The 16,113-nt window shown below is 41.3% G+C and overlaps 2 protein-coding genes across 2 annotated transcripts in view; both read right to left on the minus strand.

Annotated features, from left to right (window-relative positions):
* Positions 1 to 2,374: 2,374 nt before the first annotated feature.
* Positions 2,375 to 2,971, minus strand: LOC136183164 (G-protein coupled receptor-associated protein LMBRD2B-like). Its single transcript, XM_065965423.1, has 2 exons — positions 2,703 to 2,971; positions 2,375 to 2,573 (listed from the first exon to the last, which is right to left on the minus strand). Exons 1-2 carry the CDS (start codon positions 2,874 to 2,876, stop codon positions 2,457 to 2,459), a joined length of 291 nt encoding a protein of 96 aa, XP_065821495.1. The 5' UTR covers positions 2,877 to 2,971; the 3' UTR covers positions 2,375 to 2,456.
* A 4,668-nt stretch (positions 2,972 to 7,639) lies between these two features.
* Positions 7,640 to 16,113, minus strand: part of LOC109986305 (uncharacterized) — an 11,652-nt gene continuing 3,178 nt past the window's right edge. The window contains exon 3 of the mRNA XM_020636913.3: positions 7,640 to 11,411. Coding sequence (XP_020492569.2) covers positions 9,773 to 11,411 — 1,639 coding nt within the window. The 3' untranslated portion in view covers positions 7,640 to 9,772. The remainder of the gene's footprint in view (positions 11,412 to 16,113) is intronic.

Raw genomic sequence — 16,113 nt, forward strand, 5'->3', positions numbered from 1 at the left:
CCGTGGTCAATCATCTGAAGAAGATCCAGCCTCTGGAGACAAAGGTCAACCTTCAGATATTCTGGTGTCGCCAGCTGTTAGCTGTGAATAACTTCCAGCTCAGACTTCCTTATTAGCTGTGATGTCATACCGCCAGATTTAGCCCCGCCTCCTTTGCCCTCCACAAACCCACCGAACAGCACCCTCTACTGGTGAGTCTGTCCGTTATCCTTAATCCTGCACTGCCCATATCACCCGTGGTGCCCCACAAGGCTCAGTTTTAGATCCACCTGTTTTCTATGTCGTGCATTTTGTTTCCAGCTAAACAACAAACACTCAGAGGTCCCATAATTCTTCCTGAACCTGATTAACTTCTTAAATCTGAGAGTGTAACACCGAGCTCGAAGCCTGGGAGTCTGGCTTGACTCTGCTGTAATCTATTTAATCCTGTTTCAGACATTTTATTTTCCTCGAGTGCAGTTGGTTGCAAACCATACCCGAGCAGCAGCATCAGGAGGAACAGGCCCCAGGTGTTAGCTGCTGTGATCCCGATGGTCTGGAGCTCGTACCTGAAAACACAAAGGAGGACATGATGGACGTGTTTCCTCTCGACTGAACGCTCTGTGGTCACAAACTGGAGTCGTGTTTTTGTCCCTGATGGGCTCCGGTTGTTACTCTAAGTGTGTGACAACCTGACAGAAAGGATCCCGACAGAGAGAGAGCTTTTAGTTTGTAACCACAAACAGCTGTTACATCTCACTCTACAAACACAAAACAAGTTTACCTCACAGGAAATAGGAAGTTACTGACAACGTTATTGTATGTTTCTGTGTTTTATACACGATCAGGAATGATTCAGTCTTTTGGGTCAAAGAGATGAAAAGAGAAGCATAGTTTTTAGTTTAGAGAGAGAAAAGCTTATCAGTCAGTGCGTTTACATGGGATAGCTTGATAAAGCCAGATACCGATTTGCTACTTGAACGGACAGCTGTCACTTGTCTGAGTATAAATGCCAATCAGAGAATCGTATAAATGGCCGGAGCATTGGTTCACTCCGCTACGCTATGTGGCGCTGTACCCCTTTCAACACGTGGTTATAGAGCCACTTCCTGTTGACCTAAACGTCACAGCAACAACAAAATATCTGGCGGCATTCAAACAAAGATGGCGTACGAGAAGATGGACGACGCTACAGCTACGTGCATTAATTTACATTCTAATAATTCATATTAGAAGAACAACAGATCTTTTGGCTGCGGCGATAACAGCAGACGGACACCGTTTCCGGCAACAACACTACTATTTATTAAGTCGTCTCTTTCCACTTCCAGGTGAAAGCCCCGGCGGAAATTCTCGAGCATGTGCAGAACCGGAAATCCGATTACGATACGATGGCTGAGTTTACACGCCGTTAGTTTGCTGACTGTGAACGACTTATCTAGGTGTTCTTTTCCAATTATGAGAAGTCCGTTATGGTCCGATGTAGGTCGGACTAAGATGTTTACATGCATTTTAAAAGTGTAAACAGTGTCTGATACGATCAGGAATTCGAATATCTAGCGCCATGTAACACTACTTCGTGTTGAGTTATCATTAAGAGTGTCCTAAACGACCCTGTGGGACTCCCCTCGCTTACATTGAGACCGCTCAGCTAATCCCGCCTCTCCTCTGTAACGCATCTGAAGACGGTACAGAGGGGGGGGTCACTTCACCCCCCATTACTCCTCCATGACATTCAGATTGAAGGAGAAACGTCACAGGAGCGTAAATATGGCGGCTTGGAGGACAATAGCCTCCGTACATGAGGCACCTAACCAACCACTAGGCTACTGGTGCCCCGTGAAGGTGTTTTATTCTGAAATGGACAGAGACTTAAGGGATTTATGGATCCCTGTACGAGAAGTTCACTTACAGCCACTCGCTGTAAAAGACAAGCAGCAAAATAAAGTCTGTCAACTTATTTTGACTTCAACAGCTCTTACAGTTTCAGACGTCACTTCGACCCTACTCTGTCCAGTTAGTGTTATATTCTTTATTCTTTTTTGTGGTTTTGTTTGTTCATGTTCCACGGCAGCATCGTGTGACGGCGGAGAAGAAGATGGGAAATATGACTGTCAGGAAATTTGGAGTTAAGATTTACAAAACAGGAAGTCTGTCAGCGGCTGAACAAGAGCAATGAGGAGACTTGTGAGGTAAAATAAACTTTGGACAGCGGGGATAAAAGCCGACAAGTCGACCGTAAAGCTGAAAAGCAGACACGCTACACAGGGCAAACTTTGTATTAGTTTGTGTTTGTTTGGGTCTTAAAAAGTGTGTGGGGGGGGGGAGTTCTCAGGTTTCTTCTTTATTCCCTTAAAATGATGCACATTCCAGACGCCATGTTTGATTAAAGAGAGAGAGGGATGGACTTCTACGATCTTAAAGGTTTTAGTTCTTTAAACTTCACATTAAACTTTTAACGAGTCACTGTAGTATACTCACCGTTTAGTGGGTGTGGCAGATGTGTTTGCTGCTGTGTGATTGGACAGTATTGGGTTGACAGTGGGCACAGAGGCGTGGTCGTCATGGTCTATCTTACACTGCTTATAGATGGTCTGTGAGGAGCGGACACTCACACACACACACACACACACACACACACACATACACACACACACACACACACAGTTCAGGTTTGTGTCCACGTTCATGAATGAGACGTTTAGACTCGACCTTCCACTGACCGTGCTGATGTCCCGGGGTAAAATGAAGACGATGAGGAAGCACAGGTACCAGGCCAGCAGCGTGCCGAACAGCACCATGCGCTGCTGCTTCTTGAAGTCTCCATACCGGTGCAGCAGGAACAGAGCGAGGAAGAACACCACCACGATCTCGATACCCAGAGCTGCCCCACTCATCCTGCCGCCCTCCTCTCAACAGCCGACAGAGACCTGCAACGAGCAGCTCCAGGTTACACACCTGTGGGTAATGCGGTCTGAACTACAGCCATCCTTACACCAATATGACAGCCAATGCAATAATAAACTTTACTTTGATGAAACAAAGACCTTTCTGGGTGTCAGTCTGATGTGACTCTGGTGAGGTCTTCAGAGGGCTGCATTCTTTAAATATACTTAAAATATGTAAAATGATGTCATGATGTTAATTTGACTCATTTTCTAATTATGTTTTGAACTTCTGTTTCCATCTTACATGGAGTTCCCCTGGGATCCATTCTTAGACCACTAGTGTTTTTATTTTGCTTGCTTGGTGAAATAATAAGGAAACAGGTTAGAAGCTATCATTATATGCAGATGATACACAGCTGTAGGTTTCTCTCTCATCTAATAACTATTGATCATGGTAGATTTCCCTGTTCCACCGACAAGCAAGAGGGTTCTGTTTGTCTTGGTTGGATTTTTTCTTATTGTTCCAATATTGTCTTTCTTCGGTATCAGCTGGTAAACAGCAGGAGGACCTGATTGGATCAGATCTTTGCAGGTGATGCAGTCACATTTACATGAGGTGTTAGTATTCCTGGAGAAAAAGCAAAACTTAAATCAACCCTGACAGATTATCAACCTTCAACCTTTCTTTATTCTAAAACGAATTGTGAAAAACCTTTTAAGTAAAGCCCTCAATGTTTGGTCAGTTTGAAGAAAAAGATAGGAGCTTTACTGCACAAAAATTCAACCAAAAGATCCAAATGTTGAATGACTCCAGAAATATAACTTGAGCAACCTGAACAGTGATGCAAACAGACCTGAAACACACATCGTCAGAAGTCGATTATAACTTCAATTCTGTCATCTTACAGATCATCGGTAGACACTTCCACCACCAGAGGACTTTGAGAAACTACCACTGGAGGACTTGAAGAAACTACCACCGGAGAACTTGAAGAAACTACCAACGGAGGTTGTTTGTTCTGGTCAAACAACTCCAGATCTGTTTGAGAAAATAAAGCAACAACCAATAACATAAACCACATACAGTCCCTTGGGGTAAGCCTTCATAATAAGAACATTTTAAAAATGGTGTTAATTTGCTCGTAAGCGTGTGGACACTCTTGTGAAAAATATTTAAGTATCTCTGAGGATCTCCTGACCATTATTAACAAAACTCTTTATCCACATAAGAGTGTGCTTATGTATTCTACATACTGTATGTTTTTTGGACCTGGAGAGGGCTTATGACCATGTCCTGTCCTTATAAGTGAAAGCTGTGCATGTATTCTCAGCACAAAGTAAAACAGATCCCGTTGGTTGTTGGCCTCAACCTGATTGGTCCCTTGTCACTGGATTTGTTTGAGATTTTAGTAGAGAGGATTTCAGGGTTCACCCAGTGGAAAGAGAGTGTCTATTTTGGGGGCCTCCTAATTGCATCTCTGCTTTCATTAGGTGGTGTGGTTAATGTTGGTTTCAACACACTGTGACTCCCAGTAGGCACTTGATTGGTTTTTGGCCATGTAAGAAGTTTGCATTAGAATCAGAACCTCAGAGTGTAAGGTCATGGTTCTCTGGCTGAAAACACTGGATTTCACCTGCAGACTATGAGCCACTCCCTCAAGACAAGTAGTTCAAGTGTCTCTGGGTCTCGTTCAGCATAAGGGTATAATTAATCATGAGATTGACAGGCATGTTTGTGCAGCTTCAGCTGTAATGCAAGGGTTGGACCAGATCTGGGGAACAGGGAGCTGGGTCTGGGGGGGTCTGTCTTCGTTTCAACCCTCACCTGTGCTCATGAGCTTTTGGTGGAGACTAAAAAAATGAGATCTCAGATACTAGCAGCAGACCTGAGTTTCCTCTGCAGGGTGTCTGGGCCCCGTCTTAAGAGATAGAATGATAAGCTCAGACTAAAGCAGCTGTTCCTTAACATTGAAATAAACCAACTGAGGTGATACAGGCGTCTGATGAGGACGCCTCCTTGGAGCTTGTCTTTGAGGGATTTTTAAAAATGGAGCTGGGAGCGATCCTGTAGTCTATCTCTGTGCAGTGTATGGAATCAACCCGTGAAACATGCTGACAATCTTTCATATTCTGAATACTTTAGTCCCTAAACTTCACTTGTCCTCAGTGCATCTGTGGTCCAGACCACTTTCTACTGGTGCACAAATTTGCAGAATAATATAATCTAAAAACATACCACACTTTTGTAAACATGCTGAAGATTATTTTACTATGGGATAATTTCTCTTTAGCATGCATTTGTAAAAAAAAAGAAACAGGCTTCACTGATTTGAAACACTACACGTTTGGTACACAGTTGTATTATTATAAATATAGCAGAAGATTTAGTTTACAGCTGTAGTCTCCAGCTGACCTTGTGCTTCTGTGCTGTTGCTGCTCGAAAGTTTCTCTACCAGATCATTTCTGTTGATGATCACTAGAATCCTCTTCACCACTTCAATAGGCTGTCCGTAGGTCTCGATTATCTTATTCACTGTGTCCAGCCTGTCTGCATGTTCCAGTTCATTCTTATGGAGGGGCTTAAACGGTTCCAGTGTGCCACGATCCAGCAGGAAAAACTTGAATTTGTTGAATTCATCTTCACCCAATCCTCCAGTGTGTCTAAAAGCAGTTTTCTAAGAGACATCATTCCCCCCTTCAGCTTGACTTTTCACTGTGAAACAGTGTGTGGGGGGAGGGGGGGGGGACAACGTGGAAGTGGACGCCGAAGCAACAGAATCCGCTACATGACGATATTTGCCTTTATATCAATGCTATGTGTAATCCAATCCAATGGAATGACAACATCTACAAAAGAGCAGAGAACAACATACTGACGAACAGAAAACATAATGCAGCAGGTTAATTACGTGCACGGAGATCGTAGAGGACTATATATATATAAACGTCATTCTCTTTCTATTGGCTCTAGGTGAATTCTCTGGAATATATGCTGCTGTGTTCTCACATCAGCTCACTCAGACTTTCTGTGGAAATAATACTAGAAGTCTGGCTGGAGAAACTCCGGGTAAAAATGTGTCTGTTTGAGTTCACATATAGCCTACAGCTCCTCCGGGTAGCCTAATCTCCGGAGTTTTTCAAGACATTTCCTTATGTGTGAAAAGGGTTATAGTCACTGGTTGGTTCCTTTAAAAATGTGTGTGTCTCTGAACACCTGGGATGGTAAAATTCTGAAACCACTAATCAGGTTAAGCAGAAAAAACAGCCAATCACAGCCTGGGACTGTGTACAAAGGGCCATTGGTGTTTATCTGCTGAGCCAGCAGGAAGTGCAAAATGCTGAGAAACTAATTTGATTTAACTCGTCTTATTTAACTAAAATTTGAGGGGGTGTAAAATTGTGATAAACCCTCCTCCACATACTTTTAAAAATGCACTATGACAAATTACATCTTTAAATGGAGCAAGAATTAGCCTACTTTATTTCCTCTCTGGGACAATAAAGTAAAGTTGAAAGTTAAGAACATATTTTTATATTTTTATTTTGTTGATTAAATAAAATGTGTGCAGATATATCCTGAACTATTAACTGACCATACTATTTTGCATCATTTTATTTTGATCAGAAGTAGAGACATTTTCCTATGTCATACTAAACTTTTCCACATAAATATGACAGCATTTCAATATTCATAAGAAGAAGTTTCTTGCAACAAATGTTAAAGTAATCAATCAATAGGCTATAGGGTAATTTTAAGGTTTGATACCAGACATTAAAAAATAACCTTTATCAAACAGTACCTGCAATCACAAACAGAATTTAAAAAGGATGTTTGTCAGCCTGTTTCGAGGAGAGCCAGTGTGAACCGGTTAAAACTTGTTATAACCGATTACTACTGGTTTTAACAGCTCATTAGTTTACCCTGAAGAACTAGAACTATGTGAGGGCTCGCTCCCTACCAGCTGCTAGTCTACTCTCTCCTGGTGTGGTGGAATTTCTGTAGTTATTTAGATTATAATGTACAGACGTAATTAGGTTTATTCACTGTTCTCTAATGTCAGTCAGACCTGATAAGAGTTCAGCTGTTATGATAACACCAAGTACAGGTTAGAGAGTGTCAACTGTTTTTCCTGATATCTGCAAGGATGTTTGGTAGACTTATTGTCTGCTCCAGTGTTATTGACGTCACAGATTAGTCTAGGTGGGTCAATGTGACATGACCCTGATAATGGTAATGTCTTTAGGATATATGCGATGCCTTTCGAAAAGTTCTGCAGATGTGATTGAGCAAGACACGAGTACAGAAGTGTGATGTTGAATCATGTCTTCTCGAGTATTCTTCTTATGTATAAACTTTCATCAACGTAAACCATCTGAGTCAACTGAGTGTTACTGAATGTAGTCAAGTCTTAGTAATTTCTTCAACACCTAGTACCTGGAGCTATGTAAAGTTACTCCGCTAACACCCTGTCGAGAAGAGAAGACTTATATAACCACAGCCCTATGATTATCTGTCTAACATTCATTTCTAGAATAATTAGATTCAAGTATAATCCTTGATTCAGGACCCTAGATTAGCCCCCGGAGGCTCTCACCCCCGGAGAGGGATTAACTGCAACTCTCCTCACTCGGATGCTAGGTGTGTATGAGGTGTGTAGTAAAAGTCAGTAGAAGTGTGCCGTGGTGTGACTGCTCATACTTACCTCCCAAGGTTCACAGGGCGTCCTTAAGAGAGGCTCCGGTCTTTGTGGTGTGAATGATGAGTCAGAAAATGGTTTCAAAAAGTTTCAGAAAATTTATTGAAAAAACTGAAAAAAGATATTCAAAATTTAAATCCAAACAGTAAAAGTCAAAATATAAACATTTAAAAAGTAAAAGTAAAATACAAATTGAAAAGTTTAAACCTGAGCGTGTAGACACTTGAGGTTCTAAAAGATGTTGGTCTCAGAGACTAAGTCCCAAAACAAGGATTTAAAAGTCAGAGTGACGTGGAGTCCTTTAGAAAAAGTAAAAAAAACCCCCGATCAGCTTTTCCACAGCATTTTTATAGGCAAACTTTTTTCAAAGGTTCTGTAAAACCTCAACAATGCAGATTCGCAGAAGCATGATACATCCACCGGTGAGACCAACTTCATATGTGGTTTTAGCTTGAGACCGTAAACCATGCAGATTGGCAGAAACACTATACACCAACGTGCTCGTATGTGTTTTTGCTCAAAGTATGGCACACTTATCCTGACCTCACAGATGCATAGGCACTGCGGATGTGTGCAGGATTGACAGGATATGTAAAAGCCAAAAAAAAAATAGTTCTGACTACATGACATATGAATTAAATGATAAATGGATTAAATGATAATAAAAGAAAAATAACATATATGGTAAAAACAAATTCAACAATTGCAAAACTCTTTCTGATCTTTCAACAGTATTCTCTGTTTAGATCACAATAACATTTTAATCTGTTTATGAGTTGTTTCCTTCCAATATTTGATGTAATTTTCTTTTTCGATAATTTGATTTGATTGAATCAGGGGGATGTTGGGGTCTTCAGGCTGGTTTGGTCTAATCTGGGGGGTATTAGGGTCCTGAGCCTGGTTTGGTAGTATACAGGTGTTGCTGGACAGCCTCTGGACCAGCTGGTTGAGGGGACTTTTCTCTGGCTTCAGCTCTCGGCAGCTCAAGGCGATGTGATGGTAGGACTGGGTTTAACTTGTTTTTAGGTGTTCATAGAATTTGAGTGCTCTTTTTTGTATTTTGAGGAGGAGGGGATATTGGCCGAGTTCTGCTCTACATGTGTTGTTCGTTCTCTCTCTCTCTCCCTCTCTCTCAATTCAATTCAATTCAATTCAAAGGGGCTTTATTGGCATGAATTTCAAATGAACATTGCCAAAGCATAAAATAAAATGTGTCCAAATATTTGGACAGTACACAATAAACAGTAATATGAATATTTACACAACATTAACATTGATTATATAGTAAGTGGATAAATATACAAATGTGTGTGTGTGTTGATCATTGTCCCTCAGGTTGTGGCAAGTTAAAACATTTTGGGCAGCAGGATATGCCCTGTCTCCTTCTCCTAGGAGTATTTGTATTTTGGAGAGTTCATTGAGCTCTTTGAAATCTGTGATGAATAAAAGTTCCTTGTTTCATCAAACGTAGGAGTGCATCTCTGTCTCCACCTCACCTGTCCAACAGTGACCACATGTTCTGTTTTCTTTGGGTTGCCATGGTTTTTTGTGTCTTCCTGTTTGCCAGTTTGTGGTCACTGGGCTTGTACCTGGTGAGGATCAGTCTCTGCTTTCTATCTCTGACAGTAGAGAGACGGGTCTGACGGGGGGCAGTTAGCCTCAGTACCAACTGACATAGGGGACTCTTTTCTGGGCTCTTGAGTCTGGAGGGCTTTGGAGAGGATGGTGTCTGTGGGGCTGGATGTCAGATGGTTCTAAAAGTTGAGTGATCCCTTGTGAATGATCAGTGGGTATCTGCCTAATTCTGCTCTGCATGCATGTGTTGGTGTGTTTCTGTGTACGTGTAAAATGTGTGTGCAGAATTCAGCGTGTAAAGATTCTGTTGGCTGATTGTCCCAGCGTGTGTAGCTCTGATGTCTGAGTGGACCCCATACTTCACTACCGTACAGTTCAATGGGCTGGATGACACTATCAAATATTTTAAGTCAGATTCTCTCTCTCTCTAATATATAAGAATGAAAGTTTTGTTGGTGAATAATAAACTAGAAGGAATTACAAATGTTAAATTTACAATGTGATTACATTTAAGTTTATGTGGAGCATTAATATCATGATTAAATCTTTGCTATGATTTAAAGTTTGTATCAACAAGATCATCGTGTTTGAATCAGAGCTTCTCAAAATGATCTTGTTCACTTACTCCAACATTTATTTAAATGCTCTGCCAGCAGATGCAGTCAGTCTACCGAGCATGTACGCCAGCCCTGCTCTGGTTCCTTTATTCACTCGACTCTTTATCTCCTCCAGTTTCTGGACCTCCTCTTCAAACCTATCACTGTTCTCCTTCATCTTCTCAATCAGGAAGTCCAGATGGATATGAATGGACAGTGAATCAACATTCAGAGCGATCTGCTCCAGTTTGACAACATGCTGGAAGGACTCTTCCAACCACTGATCTTTTTCCTTTTTAAGTTCGTCCATTTTCTTCTGAACTGTTTCCAGAAGGCTTGTTTTCTCTTTGCAGTCTGCTTTACTTTGGTCAAACTTATTTTTCACATCTTGAAGAGTTTTTGTCCCTTTCCATGTCTCAGTCACATATCTCCACTTTTCCTTCACATGATCTGACACAGGGCATTTCCCTGTACATACAGTGCAGCGACTTTTTTTCATCACCTCACAGAAACTGGGATACCAGGCCATTGTGCATCCAGGGTAGTGACAGTTCTCCTCACAGACATTACAGGACACAGCTCCTTCATAAAACACCAACGCCCACATTCCACCGCTGATAGGTTCTTTAACTTTGTAGGGCTCGTCAACTTCTACAGTGAAGTTCTCATTGCTCTTCATCTCTTGTTCATGTTTCCTCAGGGCTTCCTGAGTCTGTTGGATTTCTTTCTGTTGAAATTCAATCAGCTTAACTCGCTCTTGCAGGTTTTGGATGCTTGCTGTCAGTCTGATGCGTTCATCCAGAACGGCCACAGTTGTCTTCAGCTGTTGTGGAGCTTTTTTAAGCAGAAACTCTCCAAACTCTGACATTCCTTCCATCGTTGTTTCATGTGCAATTTTAAGGAATCTAGTTTTCTTTGTTCTCTCTTTATTTTGTAGGTTATTAAACAGGAAGTGAACAGGCTGATTATTTTCATCTTTGGCACACTTGATGTTTGCAGCATTGAGAGCGTCAAGAACATTTTCAGGTGTCCCTCCATCTGAGTGTGTGATGAGACAGACGATGTTGTTCTCCATGTCTTTTCCAAACAGAGACGCCACTGAATCAAAGACGTACCACAGACGGTCACTTAGTCGATTCTCGCTCGCTTTCAGCACCAGACCCACGACATTCATCTCATGAACTCCGTACTGTGAGCGGAACACGTCAGTTAATCTAGAAGAGATGGCGTCATCATATTTAGGCCCTCTGGTATCTCCATATCCAGGAGTATCAATGATGGTCAGAGAGTAGGGCAGAGTTTTATCTTCAAAGCCAAAGATCTCGTACACGATCACATCTGATGTCTGACTTTCACATTTCTCATCACATTCTTCATCCTCCTCTTGACTCTGTGATTGCTTCTTCTCGTCCTCTACGATCTCAAACCAGACATTGTCCTCCCACGTCACTCCCATGGCGTAGTTGACCAGAGCGTTGATCAGAGTAGATTTTCCCGTTGCTGTTTCTCCCACAAGCAGGATAGTTTTGTGTACTTTAGTTGGATTTTTTTCACCAAGAGTCATTCTTTTTATGGTTCCAATTTTCTCTTTCTTTGGTGTCGGCTGGTAGATGGTAGGAGACCCTGAACGGAGCAGGTGTTTGCAGGTGATGTGGTCATACCTGGTTGTGGTGTTTCTGTTGAAAGGTGAAGACATTCGATCAAAAACCAGAAAACATCTACAAAGAGATCCAAACGGGATCTGTTAATGAAAGCACTTTATGCAGTTTCACACCAAATGACAATCAGGGCCAATTATTCATTTTTCACAACAATAAGTCTGAATGATCAGTCCCTCCAGGAGTTTCTGGACTTTTTGGGGGATTGTTGCGGCCTAAAATGATTGATTTTGCGGCAGCTTTTAAAGAATATTTCGATGCAAGTTGCAATGTTTTTAGACGTTTTTTTGCAATTAAATTGCGGCAGCAAGCAAACGATTTTCTTACACACACTTCGATGTGATTGAGTGATGCCTATATTTTTAACCTGAGCAGAGCCTTTAACTTTGTGAAGTTACATATTCCTCTCCCTCACTCAGTGACTTCTCCCTCTCTCACACACACACACACACACACACACACACACACACACACACACACACACACACACACACACACACACACACACATACACACACACACCCACCCTCACACACACACACACACACACACACACACACACAAACACACACACACACACACACACATACACACACACACACCCTCACACACACACACACACACACACACACACACACACACACACACAAACACACACACACACACACACATACACACACACACACCCTCACACACACACACACACACACACACCCTCACACCCTCACACACACACACACACACACACACACACACACACACAAACACACACACACACATACACACAGACACACACACACACACACACACCCTCACACACACACACACACACACACACACACACACACACACACACACACACACACACACCGTTTGTATCGTAATTGTTAGGACGAATTTTCATGAAATTCATTCATCTTGGTAACTTCGTGAAATGTATTATTCAAGTCTGTCTACCACCTGTTAACACTCCTACCTTTAGGTGTCTGAAGCTGTAACCTTATATGAGCGAAGCACCTAAGTAGTAGCAGATCTATATATGGAGAGGAGCCAACTATATGTTGTCAGCAACAGTTTGCTAGACAGAGAGTCTACATCTGATACGTATACAAATCAGTGTCATGTCATCTTTATTGTTTATGGTGATGCACCCAAATAGAAAGGAATTTGTGGGTTGCACCTTTTTGACAGAATATAAGCAGCACTGTGAACACTGTTACTTTGTCAGCACTTTGTCAGTCAAGTGATTTGGAAGCATGCTTGTTTGATGAAGTTGTCTGACCTCGGCCGATTAAATGGTGTTATAATCTCCAGTCTGTTTCACGATTTCTTCATTAGATTTATACATTAGAAACAAACCCCACCTAACAGCAATCTTATTTATTTTTTTATTTTTTTATTTGTTTATTTTGAAAGGGATGGTGTACAGCCAATTAGCTGTACCAGAGTTAGCTATAAGCTAATTTACTTCTGTGTTCCCTGGGCAGGAGACAGAGACAATGTCTCTGTGAAGAAACAAAACATACACTAACAACATCTTCACAACAGTAAGACAGTACACAACCACTGAACAATGGCATTACACCAGTCCACACATTATATTAAAACAATAATAGGCTAAGAGCACTTGACTTTAAAAACAACACAAAAAAAAACTGCTATACCGCAACATATATCTCCAATACACCACAACAACAAAGCCATAATAACATTCTGTATCAATACACAGCATTATCAAACAGAGTTCATGAAAATGTGTTTATGTGTGATGAGGACATGTTTGAGTTAATTTGAGCCACGATTTGATTTTAAATTTAAATTCAGCAAAGCTACAGCACTCTCTGATTTTACTCTGTATGGAGTTCCAAAAATGTGTAGCTCTAATAGAGAGGGCTGATTTGCCAAACTCAGAGGATCTGTGCTGTATAACACAATCCCCTCTGTTGGTGCTCCTAGTTGTTCAATCCAATCAGACAAGCTCTGTCCATGCTTATTTATTTAACTCGCCTTGCTTCTTTCAGCAGCTGTAATCGATCTGGATGCAGCAGCCTCTGTCACTGTAATTTGTCTTGTATGTTGTCCGTGCGTCTCAGTCATTCTCCTCCTGTGTGTTTTGAGGTAGATCGATGACTTTTGTTTGTGTTCCACCACAACGCTGCACGGGGTGCAAAACAGTTGACCCCTGCTTCCGTGCAGAACATCAGGGAGTTGCTTTGCACGGTTCTTAGCTGTAATTTTTGTAGGTAAATGTGTGACGTTTGTGTCAGACATGTCTGCATATAAACAAGGAAGTGAGTTTGGTCAATGGTCACCAAACTTCGGTGACGTATAGCTCGTTAATTGTTGCGATCGCAACATTGCAACTTCCTGGACTGAATGATGACTAAAGACTGGCTCTCAACATTGACTGAATATAAGAAGACCTAAACACCTTTAAGTTCCCCTTATGGAGGCTACAGACTGAGCGCTTTTCATGGACTCAAACATCCCGTAAAGGATGGAGGTGTTCAGTCCCACGCTGCAGAACAGAGCAGTACTTACACATTTTTGTTCCTGCCGCTACCACTGAACTGAACAAGCTGATGTATGTATTACATATTGTAACTTTTTCATTTCTCTATTATTAATTATTTTCGTTTTTCTTTTGTGACATAAAACATATTTTTATTTAATTATCTCGGCCCCTTCTTCAAACTTTTTCACCAAATAACAAGGTTCAAGGTTCAAAGTTTCTTTATTTGTCTCCCGAGGGAGAAATTTGTCTCGGATGCTGGGAAATTGCTGCATGGACAATACATCGAAAACAATATAAAAACAGTAATTACAAATGTGCAAAAACATTTAGCTTATCCGTGCTACAGTTCACCCAAGCGTCTGCTTACGTATCCATACACACATGCACATACACACACTCACTCCTACAGTCACAGGCGCATGCACACATGTACACATGCCACTCCAGACAGTTTCATACATACATACATGTCTACAGTTATCGGTACATTGGGGGCCTCCTGGTTTTCCGTTCATCCTCTATTTTTTGCTCATTAATGAGCTTAACTGAAAAAGGGACTAGTGAGTTTTTGAAGCGGTTGTGTTTGCACAGAGGATCCCTGTACCTTCTCCCTGAGTTCAGCGAAACATATTCGGATTGCAATACATGGGAAGTGTCCGATAAGATGCTGTTGGCCTGTGTGATTGTGGCCTGCTCAAAAGATCCTGGGGGGTAAGAGGGGCACGCATTCCCATGATCTTGCCTGCTGTCTTAACCAGGCTGAGGATCTGAGCTTTAGATTTTACTGTTAAAACACCAAACCAGCTGGTGATGCCATACCCAAACACAATCACTCACTCATTTATATCGATTGATTTCTAAAATTAAATTACATTTTTATTTTATTTGTTTTTTTTACTATTGTTATTATAAATTGTACTGACCTATTATATATACAGAAACATTTATTTTCTATCTATTAATTAATGTATTTATTTTCCTGTTCAAAGCCATTACGTAAATACACAAAATGATTATTTTTTTCTTCTTTTTCTTTACTATCATATTTGTTACGAATGTTATTATAAATTATAAGACCTATTATATTATATCATATTATTTATTTTATTATTATTATTATTTTAAATCCTTGTTGTCATCCATTCTCTAAAATACTCTGAATTTAAGTCGACAGTCTTCTCAACATTAATTAGTTATTTTTGATATTACTAAAACTCTTTTTCTTCTCCTTTTTGATTTGATTTGATTTCTTTGTTGTGTTATTGTTGCCACCATTCTAATTATTACTTAATAATAATAATGTTCTGTTGGGATCTCCATGTGTTGAAACAAAGGTCCGGCCTGTAGCCACAGAAGCCTGAGTATGAGTACTTTAAATGACTCTTACTCCCAGCATGCCCTGCCCTGCAGAAACACTCCCAGCATGCTCTGCAACATCTGTGTAAGTGTAGGGTCGATAAAAGCAGTCGCCTCTCACTGTTCGATCTCTGTATGTGTGGTCTTTCTACACCAGAGGATACCTCTCTTCACAAGAGAGGTATCCTCAATTCTTAGCAGACGCTTTTATCCACGCGTACACACGCACGTACGTTGTCTAAGTACTACACACAACCTGACCTGCTGACGAACGCACGCACGTGTGATTTTTTTTATTCAAGAGAGAGCCTTTAGATGTGTGTTTGTCTGTGTGTGTTAGGCAGAGCTGGCCCTAACCATTTTGGTGCCCTAGGCAAGATTTCAGCCGTTGCCCCTTTAATTATAGCCAGTTTGAGCACCAAAGACAATATTCATCCAATTCATCCACTTAACAGGGGTGCGAACTTGTCACCTTTCGGCGAAATTCGCCGTTTCGGATCCCAAATATGTCATTTGTGTGATTCATTTAGATCTGCAATAAAAACATTTGGAGGAAGGGGGCGAGGGGTAAATCTGCGACGCAAGCTGTCATGAGAACCTGATTCATGCTGCTTGCGGCCGGTGAGCACAGCCCCTGCGAACGTCGAGACATTTCACACTGACTGCAGTCAGAGCGCGAGCGCTCAACACAGCCTGAATAAAGTACTTCCGGGCCCTGTAGCCAATCATTGCAAAGATGTCGGCGCAAACCCGTCCGTGTTGTTACAAAATCTTGGCGGTGCGCAGCTGGGCGAATAATTATTTTAATGTGATAGTGGACCAGGCCCTCACTGCTCTCCATACTCGTTT

Source organism: Labrus bergylta, chromosome 17 (assembly GCF_963930695.1).
Source record: "Labrus bergylta chromosome 17, fLabBer1.1, whole genome shotgun sequence".
Taxonomy (NCBI): Eukaryota; Metazoa; Chordata; class Actinopteri; order Labriformes; family Labridae; genus Labrus; species Labrus bergylta.